The following is a 12,929-nucleotide window of genomic DNA, read 5'->3' on the forward strand; positions in this document are numbered from 1 at the left end:
AAAATATTTACCCTTCAAGATAAACAACAATAATACATTAGTTAGTTATTTAAGAAATTATCGATGTGATAAACAAAGGACTTTAGCTCACATGCATCCACAGAATAAGAGGAGTCACCTGAAGAATCCCCACCCTAGCTTATTTCACCTAAAGATTAACTAACTTATCCTAACCTATCCTAACCTAACCTAACCTAACCTAACCTGACCTAACCTAACCTCATTGTCCCCAAGATAGTGTTAGGGTGGTTAATCTTAGGGTGAAATAAAGACAGATATAATGGCAATTACCGGAATAATCTTTGTAACTTGGTATTCTAAGACACTTAAGAGAAGCGTATCGTGACAGCTTATCATATATCCCTTAGTGCGAGTAGTGTTGGGCTTCCCCATGACAATGCCCGGAGTATTGGACTTCCCCATGACAGTGCCCGGAGTATTCGACTTCCCCATGACAGTGCCCGGAGTATTCGACTTCCCCATGACAGTGCCAGTAGTGTTGGACTTCCCCATGACAGTGCCCGGAGTATTGGACTTCCCGATGACAGTGCCCGGAGTATTGGACTTCCCCATGACAGTGTTGGACTTCATCATGACAGTGCCAGTAGTGTTGGACTTCTCATGACAGTGCCAATAGTGTTGGAGTTCCTCATGACAGTGCCAGTAATGTTGGATTTCCCCATGGCAGTGCCAGTAGTGTTGAACTTCATCATGACAGTGCCAGTGGTGTTGGACTTCCCCATGACAGTGCTAGAAGTGTTGGACTTCTCATGACAGTGCCAATAGTGTTGGACTTCTCATGACAGTGCCAGAAGTGTTGGACTTCCCCATGACAGTGCCACTAGTGTTGAACTTCATAACAGTGCCAGTATTGTTGGACTTCCCCATGACAATGCCAGTGATAACATAAGAACCATAACGGCGGGGTAAGACAATAACATAAGAACATTTCGTCAGATTTAAGAATCCCGGAGAGAGAAAAAAAATAGACTCAGCCAAGTACATCAGTGAGGCCCAGCCATAAAGAAGTCCTCAAGGTCGAGATACACGTTAAAAAGGTCTTAAAAACAGCCCGTAAAGCCCGCCTGATACTTCTGCGTGATAGCACTATCTCTCCCACCTCTTAACATTCAAAACTCTCTCTCTCTCTCTCTCTCTCTCTCTCTCTCTCTCTCTCTCTCTCTCTCTCTCTCTCTCTCTCTCTCTCTCTCTCTCTCTCTCTCTCTCTCTCTCTCTCTCTCTCTCTCTCTCTCTCTATTTCATTTTGGTTCCCTGTGCTTCTCTTTTTCCTGTCTCTCCAGTTATTTATCTCTCTCGGCTTATCTCCCTATTTATCTAGATCTCTCTCCTTTTATGAATCAAATTATATCTCTAGCTACCAATCTCTCTCCATCTCTCTACCCCCCGCTTATCTCTCCCTCTCTGTGTGAATGTTATGTTTATGAGACAACTTAGTATTATGTTAAAGATGGTATGTTCTTTCTAGGAGACGATGTTATGGATGTTATATTGTGTTTATGAGTGTATGTTATGTTTACAATAGGTCCTAATTTTTGTTTTATGGGAATAGCTACATAGTGTTTACAGAAGACCTTACAGTAGCGTTTCTCCTCTGAACCATAAAACAATGTTAAATTTTAGAACAGAAAATGTATAGTAAAGAAAACTGAATCCATGTGAAGGAAGGAAGGAAAGACCGAACGAACGAAGTCTGATGAAGCTCGCTGTTGTTAACGTTTTGTGAGAGCCTAGAGATTACTCATAACATTATCACAACAAGAAGAGATTCGCCAGGTTTATTGAGATGAAAGTCCCAGTTATGAGTCGGTGTATGTTCAGGAAATTAATTTGAGATGGCACAGTAAGATGTAAAGAAGAACTTGTAATGTTTTCAGAGTGTTAGATATGTGAATGGGAGGAGGTAATGGTAGAGAGAGAGAGAGAGGGATAGAGAGAGAGAGTGGGGTGGATATTAAAAAAAAATAATGAAGAGACAAAAGAAACGTTAAAATAAGCCCTTGAAGAGGAAAAAGGAATGGCTGAGGTAATCCTGTGTTCCGGGGAAGAGAGGTGCTGGATGAGAGTTGGGGAGAAGAAGGGAGGGAAAAAAAGAGGGCAGGAGGGAGAGTGGGAAGGAGGAAAAGAGAGGAAGGTAGAGTGGGAGGGAGGGACAGCGAGGTAAGCTGGCAGGGCTCTGGATAATCCGTTTTGTCGTGTTGGGTCTCAGACGAGGGCGTGAGGTGGGTACCCGGGTGTGCCAGCTGAACCCAGAGACGTCTGAAGAACCTGGACCATCAACACCACCAGATGGTCCACCACACTCACCCCAACCTGGTCTGGTAGCTGGTCGAGTGTGAGCCAGAACCTCCCTTAGTGTACAGTAGGTAAGCTCAGTTCACCTTTTACTCTACCCCAGACTACATCCAAACTCCACCTTAACTGTTACCCAAATCAAGTTCCCTTAATGTAGGTAAGACCATAAACTCATTATTCTAACCCAAATGTCCGCCTAATCTATCATCCCAAAGTAAGCCACACCAACCACCCTTGACCATAACATAATACGAAGGGAACAATCTTACCTCCAAGCAGATTGTAATTCACACATCCTACCAATCGCTTCTCCCGCCCCTTTCTAATCTGACCCAAATTTCCAATCCCAATAAAGCCTCCTCATCCCCAACACCCACGCATCCCACTCCCTACCACACCCCCTCACATCCACATCCCCTAACACTCATATCCACATCCCGACATCCACACCTTCATCCATCCCTAACCTCATCACACCCATCTATTCGTCAACCTCTATCATACTATCTATCATTATTGGGTGAGGAAACAACTGTAAACAAGTACTACCGCCTGGGAAAATGTTGGAAAACATAATGTTCATCTAATGAAGTGAATACTGCTGCTATATGGCATCACGAAAATTGTGACCAAGTCAGGTTGCTGATCCTTTCTGCCTCATTTACACACAATTACAGGGTCCTCAATTATTTCTCTTACTTAACCTTACAACATACATGTATTGTTTCTCAATAATGATTTTTTTCTATTATTGTATTATTATTATTATTATTATTATTATTATTATTGTATTATTATTATTATTGTATATTATTATTATTATTATTTATTTTTTTTATTTGGTCGATGTGGTCAATGACCTGTGCCGGGTGAGCTAATCGTAAAAAAAAAACCCCTCTACACTCCCATCGACACCCTAATATCCGTCCCTCAAATCCTCACACACACACACACACACACACACACACACACTTTGTCCCCTCTAAGATCCCCCATGTAAGTGTGTAAGTGACCCTAATCTGACTCAGAGACTGGTTGGTATAAGTGTATATCGTGGGGACCTACAGTTCTTCTAAGTGTTGCCTTGGCCCTAAAAAAGAAGAAGGCTCTTTATTTATTCATTTTATTTGTATTAGATGAATGGAAATAAACACAATGAATAGACAATAGAAGAAAACATGAGAATATAATGTCATCCAAGCGATAGGATATCAGACTAAGGTGAAGTATTGTCTGACGGAAGTGAACAACATGAGGGTTGCTGTGTTCTGTGTCAGGTTAGGGAGGTGGCGTCATCTGTGTTGGGTGGTGGCTGTGGGGTAAAGTCATGGAGTTAATATGTTCGGTTTAGTTAATGACACGAAATTACACTTAATGTTTAGACCTGTGTTCTTTCTGGTGATTGCGTGTGGCGGGTGTAATGTTGTGTGAAGTACTCCGTCATTCACCCCCAAGATTCCTCCATCACCCACCAACGAGAGTACTCCATCATCCACCAATGAGAGTACTCCATCATCCACCAATGAGAGTACTCCAACATCCACCCCCAAGACTTCTCCATCACCCACCAACGAGAGTACTCCAACATCCACCGACGAGAATACCCCAACATCCACCCTATGATACCTCCATCACCCACCCACCATGACACCTCCACCACCACCTACCACCACCACCACCTTACCACCACACACCACACAATCTACCACGATCGTCACTTATCACCATAAAGCAGCATCTACCACGCGCCATCGCCTACCACAACACACTACCATTTACCATCACCATCTGCTACCAACACACATACAAACCATCACCAATCACCATCGCCATTTACCACCATCACAATTACCTACCATCACCACCAACCACCATCACCACCAACCACCATCACCACTACTACCATCACCACCACCACAACCACCCACCATCACCACCTATCAACATCACCACTACCACAACCACCTACAACTATCACCACTACCACCTACCACCACCACTTCCACCATCACCACTACCACAACCACCTACCACAATCACCTACTATCACCACTACCACCATCACCTACCACCATCGCCATGCCTTGTCTCTAGGTAGGAAGGCTGGCCATCAACAGTCCATCTACATTTCATCATTTCCATTTACCTCAAAAGTGAAGCTGTTAGTATGCAAATGGGCAAGCAATCACGCTCCTGTATGGTGCTCCCCAGCCGGTCCACGACACCACCATCTGTGAGACACTCCCTCCTTTGTCTCTCAGTCTCTCTATATACACTGAGGAGAGAGAAAGACAAAGAGAGATACTTGTTTGAGAGATAATGTTAATATTGTTTGTCTTTTGTTTACCTGAAGTTGTTTACCTGAAGGGACTGGGAGACAGTGTCTTTCTTTTTCTCTCTAAAATTATCACTTCCTTAGACTGAGAGATTTAGTTTCATTGTCTCTCCAAACTCTTTTGCATTGGATTAAGAGACATCTTGTGTTTATGTGTCTCCTTTCTTCTACCTACACTGAGAGATACTTTAATTTTCTCTTTCTCGTTTACATACAGTATACTGCATATAGAGATAATTTATTCCTTTATCTGGTTTGAAATATATCTCTATCTCTTTGTCTCAAGAGTCTAACTACAAATGATGTGACCACTGTTTCTAAATATTTTCATAGAAATATTTTATTGCTTTATCTCTCTTGTTTTCCTATCAATTAGTCAGACAAAATCTCTAATTTGCCTACACAGTTTTAGAGATACTTGGTTCGTCTCTCTATCTCACTATACTATCTACCAAATAGATTTAGAGATATTAACTTTCCCTGTTTGTGTCTCACCTTATTTTTCTGTTATTGTTTTTATTTCCTGTAAATAATATTCTTCTGGACAAATTCACTGCTACTAAAATAAATCCCGTCTAAACATGTTATATTAAGTCCTAATACAATGTTAGGTTAGCTGAAGTTAAGTTACCTTAGCTTACCTTAGGTTAGGTTAAGTTAGGTTAGGTTAGGTTAGGTTAGGTTAGGTTAGGTTAGGCTAGGTTAGGTTAATTTAGAGAAGATTAGGGGAAGATGCATTTGGTTACATTTGATTAGAGTATGCTGAAATAAGTTAGAATTAAGTTTGGTTTGATTAAGTTAGAGGAAATTAAGTTAGTATGTTAAAGATATAAATTTGTTTTAAGCTTGATTTGCTTAGTTTAATAGAAGTTAGAATAAGTTAGATTTGGATACATTTTATTAAGTTAGATTAGGTTTTATGAAAAAAAAACCGCTTATATAAGATAGTTTGTTTACGTATAAGGTAAACGTGGATAATGTTACGTTTGATTAGGTTAGAACAAGTTAGATTATTAAGTTTGAATTACTACGTTCAGTAATGGTGAAGTTAGAATAAATTAACTTAATTTAGCTTAGACTGAGTTATATTAGATTATACAGGAATTTAATTCAACCAGCTCTGTGTACTGACGCTGTTCCCGGGAGGTGCTGTGAGCTGGCCTCCACAGCAGACATCACTTTACTTAAGTGATGGAATAATTTGCTGTTAGATGGCTGTTTTCTCTCTCACTCTCTTTCTCTATTTTTTTGTCAAGGTAAAACAATCACGGGTGTGGAGAGGGGTGGGGATGGTAGGTCACACAAGCAATGAATATTCATATGTTTGTGGTCCTACATTCGCATATGTAACCAGTTGGTCGCTCGTCGATGATATGGCATTGATGACAGGCTCCCCCGCTCCCGGAAACTCAATCCATTCTCCATTCGCCCAGAATCCGTAAATGCGGACTTGCATTTAAAAAACAAAACAAAAGTTTTGTTAATTCACGGGCGCTTTCCCACCAATTTTGCCCGGTGTTTTCAAACTCTAAATATTTTTCGGGCGCTGATAAAGTTAATGATCACTCATATTAGGTTCCTCATCAGGTATGCAAATTGCTCAAAGTGATTTTGAAAAATATCCTACAACGACCGCCCTTCGTAATAGAGACGGGTGCTGGCATTGTTCCTGCTACAGGGTTGTAACTCCATCTGTGGCGCGGGTGTTGCCTCCACCCCAGTGTGCTGGTGGTGGAGGGGTGGTTCTTGCGTGCTCCGGGGCCTGGCTCGCCTTCCTCGCGGTCACAGGCGCGGCTGATTGCGGTCGGTAGCTCTATTCGGAGCTCATCTTTCCGTCACAGCCCCAGGGCAAGGATTAATCAGGGGGGCATATTGGTAACTGTGGAGCAAACCCCTCTTTTGGCGGCAAATTGGTTCAGAATGGAGGATTACACAGAGGACTTTAAACTGGATAACAATACACGAAATCCACAGTAAAAATGGCAGGACGGGGATGAAGCGAGAGTGGAAAATACAACGCGGTAACATAAATCAACAATTTAGTGCACGTGTGAGTGGCTCTCACCAGTATTACTCCACTCAACACACATACGACCCAACACACACACACACACACACACACACACACACACACACACACACACACACACACCTCTTTGATCCAAGGAAACAGCGGCGGTGTGTCAGTCAGCAGCAGCAACAGCGGTGTGGAAGCCATTATATACACTGCTATCTTTCTCGAGATTCTTTTACCCCATCCCTCCCACCCTGTCTCTCCCTCTTTCTCTCTCTCTTTCTCACTCCTTGTCTCTCTTTCCGTCTCACTCACTCTCCCACCTTCCCCCTCCCTCACCACCTCTCTGACACCATCACACTCCCTCGGAAGCTCGAAGAAAAGGAGATTTTAGCCGTTAAAGTGAAATCCTGAGTCTGGGATAACTTTGACGAAGAAGCCGAGGCTCCCCAAACAGAGGCGATAGTTCCTTCCTGGCAGGCACCCCCCAACCTCCTCCTCTCCTCCTCCTCCCCCACGCGTGCCTCACTCTCCATCGTTCACAGACAAACTACCGCCTTCAAACCATATCCCCACGTACCAACAACCACTCCGACAACCACGAAAATGAACCACTGACAACACGGAGCTTCTAAACCATCTAAAGAATCGTCGATAATGAACCAGGTACAGTGTAAACAAGAGGAGGTGGAAGGGTGAGTGTGGTCGACGAAGCAGAAAGGAACGCGCCTTAGTTGAGCGGGAAGGAGGGGATGGCCGCCAGCGAAATATTAGCACATGTTGTTCTAGTGGCTGCAAGACTGATTTGTGGAGAATTTGCGGGAAAATTAGGTTTGCAACTGGTGATGGGGAGGGAGGGAAAGAAGACGAGGGGGTGGTTGGTGCTGGTTGATGCAGTGGTGGTAGTGGTGGTTGTTGTTGTATTGGTGGTGTAGTGGTGGTTATTGTATTGTTGAAGATGGTTGTTGTTGATACAGTTGTGGTAGTGGTGGTTGTTGTTGTATTGGTGGTGTAGTGGTGGTTATTGTATTGTTGAAGATGGTTGTTGTTGATACAGTTGTGGTGATGATGGTGGTGGTATTACTGGTTGTTGTTGTTGTTGTTGTGTTGGTAATTGGGGTTTTTACTGTATTAGTGTTGTTAATACAGTGGTGATGGGTAAATAGTGATGGAGACAGTTATTACAATTGTGTTAACGGTGGTGGTGAAAAGTGGTGTTGGTAATGGTGGTGTGGTTAGTGGTAGCCAAATGGTAGTTGTGGCGGCAGTTATGGTGATGGTGGTTATCGTATTAGGTATTATTGTAGAATGGTAGTAGTGGTATCAGGGGTCGTGGCAATGGTAGTAGTCGTAATAGTGGTGGTAGTAGTAGTAGTAATAAAATAGTAGCAGTAGTAGTAGTAGTAGTGATAAAATAGTAGCAGTAGTAGTAGTAGTAGTGATTGTGGTGGTGGTGGTGGTGGTGATCTCAGACTCAAACTTAAGATTTTGTGTTGATGGACGATACGAATAATTCCTTTCTTCTTTCTTTCTCTTTCATCTTTCCTTTGTTTGTGTGTTGCTTATTTACTCCTTCTCTTCATGTTTTTATATTCATCTTCGATATTTATTTCCTCTATGCTTCTCTTTCTTTCTTTCTTTCTTTCTTTCTTTCTTTCTTTCTTTCTTTCTTTTGGTCCTTCTAAGTCCCTCTACTTTCATCTACATCTATCATTTTTACTGCCTTCCCTCTTCTCCTTCTCTTTCTTTCTCTTTGGCTTCTCTCTTTCCCTCTCTCTGTGTCTCAATCACTCTCTAATCTCATCTACTCCCTTCATCCTCTTCATTTTCTTTCCCTTTCTCTACTTGACACCTCCTCTCACCCTTCCTCCATTCTCCCCTCTCACTCACCGCTACACCATCTTTTTGTAGCACCTGCCACCTCTAACCAGATGTTTCTCTGTGTTGTCTGCCACCACCTGTTGCCATCTGCCACCACCTGTATTGTGTTTATTATTATTAGTAAAAGTAGTAATAGTAGTAATAGTTGCAGTTGGAACAGTAGTAGTGGTAGAAATAGCAGTAGTAATAATAATATTGGTAGTAGTAATAGTAGATATATTAGTAGCAGCAGCAGTATTAGAAATAGTAATACTAGACACTCTCTTAGTGAAAGTTTCCTTTAGGCGTTACTGCCTGTTAGAGACAGTGTGGATACAGCACACTGTGTACTGAACCTTTGGTACACAAGGAGGCAGCATGGCGGGTAATGCACTTGATCGCATTCATTTCCCCAAGTTGTAAACCAATAGGTACCCATCTACAGCTGGGTGAACTGGGAGCGCCCGGGCCTCGAACCACCAACTCCTGGAACAGTAGGAGAGCGCTGTATCCATTCCACTCATGTAACCATCATTTTAACTTTCTGATAAACAATAGTACTGAAAAACGTTTATCTACCATTGTTATTATCACTCAGGAAAACTTTCATCTCAAACCCAGAAAAATATACAAACAAGAAAAAAAAAAGATTAGAGAAAAAGATAATAATAAATTCGTCGATCGGAAGCAAAAGCTATAACCCCGCCTCCAGAAAAGTGTAAACATTGACCATTGATGAAGGGGAAAATCCTCGCCATGAATAATTTCGGTGTTGTCTGTAATTAAGAAATGGAGATGAGTTGGCAATATTTTTCTGTCCGTTTCTTCTTTGTTTTGTGATGCCAGAGTTCAAGTCTCCTCCCCCCCCTTCCCCCAGACTCCTCACTTTCCCTCGTCCCCAACACACCACCACCCCCCTCCTCCCTCTCTCCATCCAGCATATACAGCACACTTACCTTTCTCCCCCCATAACGTTGCCCTCAACCCAGAACATCCATCCTCCCTACACCTCTTCCGAGAATACCAGGAAGGAACATATGTCCCTCTCTCCTTCCTCTCCTTCCCTCCCCTACCAGGAACAAATACTCCCCCCTCCTCTACACCAGATAAATACTCCCCCTCCCTATTAGATAAATACTCCCCTCTCCAATACACCAGACAAATACTCCCCCCTTCCCTACCAGACAAATACTCCCCACTCCCCTACCAGACCATCTCCCCTCCCCTACCAGACAAATACTCCCCCCTCCCCTACCAGACAAATACTCCCCCACCTCCTCTACACAGATGGCCGCCCCCCTCCCCTATTAGACAAATACTCCCCTCCCCAACACCAGACAAATACTCCCCTCCCCTTCCAGACCAAATACTCCCCCCTAAATGGAGGAATATTCAGGTTTAGGGTTGGGTATAATTTCCCTTTTTTGTATTTTTATTTTGTTAGTATTCATTTCTTTTCCTCTCAGGTAGTCAATGATTCCGGTGGATTTTTTTCCAGGTTGGGCGGATGGGTGGCGATGATAATACTGGCCGCTGGGCGTCAACAATGTGGGGGTGGCAAGAGGAGGGGTGGCAACACAAGGGAGGTGGCAGCACAAGGGAAGTGGCAACATAAGGGAGGTGGCAACATTAGGGAGATGACAACACAAGGGAGGTGGCAATATAAGGGAGGTGGTAACACAAAGGAGGTGGCAAGAAAGGAGGTGGCAACACAAGGGAGGTGGCAGCACAAGGGAAGTGGCAACATAAGGGAGGTGGCAACATTAGGCAACACAAGGGAGGTGGCAATATAAGGGAGGTGGTAACACAAAGGAGGTGGCAAGAAAGGAGGTGGCAACACAAGGGAGGTGGCAACACAAGGGAGGCGGCAATACTAGAGAGGCAGCAACACAAGAGAGGCAGCAACAGAAGAGAAGCAGCAATACAATATATGCGACAACTCAAGAGAGATAGGAAAAGAAATGAGCCAGCAACATAAGGGAGGGAACAACACAAGGGGGTCAGCAACACAAGGGAGGGAGCAACACAAGGGGGCAGCAACACAAGGGAGGCAGCAACACAAGAGAGAACAACGCAAGAGAAGCAGCAACACAAGAAAGGCAGCAACACTAGAGAGGCAACAACACAAGAGAGGTAGCAACACAAGGGAGGGAGCAGCACAAGGGAGGCAGCAACACAAGAGAGGCAGCAACACAAGGGAGGGACCAACACAAGGGAGCCAGCAACACAAGAAAGGCAGTAACTCAAAATATGCGACAGCACAAGAGAGGCAGGAACAGAAGAGAGGCAGCAGCACAAGGGAGGCAGCAACACAAAGGAGTCAACAACACAAGAGGCAGCAACACAAGAGAGGCAGCAACTCCACAAAAACTCACGCGTGGTGTTTCAGAATCAAACTCTTGAAAAAAAATCATCTAAATAGTTTGTTTATTATTTAAAAAAAAATCTCAAACTACTGGAATATCAAAGAATAATTTAAATTGACAATGATGTTTTTTCCATCATTTATTTTTTTTACTTAATATTTCATCGTGTATTTATTTGTTGTGTAAGTGCAAGAAAAATTCCCATGGGATAAGGATTACACTTGATTATCCCCTCCTCCCCTCTTCCTCCTCCCCCCTCAGCTTATTTTACCTGATGATTAAACACCGTAATGCTACCTGTGAGGGTTAGGTTAGGTTAGGTTATAAAATCCTTTGTTAGACTGGGTTAAGTTATGTTGTGTTATATTAGGTTATGTTGTGTTATGTTCGGTTATGTTGTGTTTGGTTAGGTTATGTTGTGTTATATTAGGTTATGTTGTGTTATGTTCGGTTATGTTGTGTTTGGTTAGGTTATGTAGTGTTATGTTCGGTTATGTTGTGTTTGGTTAGGTTATGTTGTGTTATGTTCGGTTATGTTGTGTTTGGTTAGGTTATGTTGTGTTATATTAGGTTTTGTTGTGTTATGTTCGGTTATGTAGTGTTTGGTTAGGTTATGTTGTGTTATGTTCGGTTATGTAGTGTTTGGTTAGGGTTATGTTGTGTTATGTTCGGTATGTAGTGTTATGTTCAATATGTGTGTTATGTCTGGTATATTGTTCGGTTATGTTATTTGGTTAGGGTTGTTTATGTCTTGTTATGTTGTGTTTGGTTAGGTTATGTTGTGTTATGTTCGGTTATGTAGTGTTTGGTTAGGTTATGTTGTGTTATGTTCGGTTATGTAGTGTTATGTTCGGTTATGTTGTGTTATGTTCGGTTATGTAGTGTTTGGTTAGGTTATGTTGTGTTATGTTCGGTTATGTAGTGTTATGTTCGGTTATGTAGTGTTATGTTCGGTTATGTTGTGTTTGGTTAGGTTATGTAGTGTTATGTTCGGTTATGTTGTGTTTGGTTAGGTTATGTTGTGTTATGTTCGGTTATGCTGTGTTTGGTTAGGTTATATAAATCTTGGTTGTGTTATGTTAGCATTCGGTGAACAGATGATTGAAGAAATGGATAAATATACTGAAAGCTACTGTAGATGGATCTCAGATAGATGAATGGGCAGAGATGAACCGTTTATTATTATAATTATTTTTATTATATTATTATTGTTATTTTTTGTAATTTGTATTATTTTCATTATTATCATTATATTGTTATTGTATAGTAATTATTATTATTGTTGTTGTTATTATTATTATTATTATTATTATTATTATTATTATTATTATTATTATTATTATTATTACACAAAAGATGATAGCAATAATCAGGTCTTAAGATTCATATATGAGAAGATCTCAAAATAATCCAGAAATAATTGAGTCTCAGTGGAATCTTGACTCTATTTTGTTCTCCATCAATATGTCGCAGGAGGACAAATACTTACTCTATAATCTCTGGGTTGAGAGAGAATAATGACGTAAGAATCTTTGAGAATATCGAGTTCTCTGTTTCCTCCACAACACCAAGATGATGCAGCTCTCTCTCTCTCTCTCTCTCTCTCTCTCTCTCTCTCTCTCTTCCCACATCACTTCCTTTACATATTTTCCCTCTTTCATTCTTCCCTCATTTCCCTCACTCCTCTTTCCCATCTATCCCTCATTTCCCCTCCACCTCTTCATCTTCCCTTCCTCACGTTTTCCCCTCTCATTCTGCCCCCCCCTCTTTCCCCTCCACATATCTTTTTTTAATATCCCCTCTTCTACCCTCTCATTCACTTCACCTATTCCCTCCTCTTTTCCTTCCCTCTTCCCACTCCTTCCTTTTTCTCCTTTACCGCTATCCACCTTCCCCAACTATCCCGTCTCGCCGCCTCTCCCTTCTCTCTCACATCCCCTATCCCCTCTTACTCGCCTCCCTCTCACCTCCCTTCCTCCTCTTCCGCTCTCCACCGCGGCTGTTGGATGGAAAGCATTAGTGAGATTGAAGGGGGAGACGA

General features: G+C 42.3%; 1 protein-coding gene across 1 annotated transcript in view; it reads left to right on the top strand.

The window, feature by feature from the left end:
• The first annotated feature begins 621 nt into the window (after positions 1-621).
• Positions 622-12,929, top strand: part of LOC121879615 — a 16,971-nt gene continuing 4,663 nt past the window's right edge. The window contains exons 1-4 of the mRNA XM_042386283.1: positions 622-758; positions 2,228-2,339; positions 3,769-3,889; positions 6,236-6,451. Coding sequence (XP_042242217.1) covers positions 622-758; positions 2,228-2,339; positions 3,769-3,889; positions 6,236-6,451 — 586 coding nt within the window. The remainder of the gene's footprint in view (positions 759-2,227; positions 2,340-3,768; positions 3,890-6,235; positions 6,452-12,929) is intronic.

The sequence above is a fragment of the Homarus americanus genome, unplaced genomic scaffold (assembly GCF_018991925.1).
Source record: "Homarus americanus isolate GMGI-L3 unplaced genomic scaffold, GMGI_Hamer_2.0 scaffold10624, whole genome shotgun sequence".
NCBI lineage: Eukaryota > Metazoa > Arthropoda > Malacostraca > Decapoda > Nephropidae > Homarus > Homarus americanus.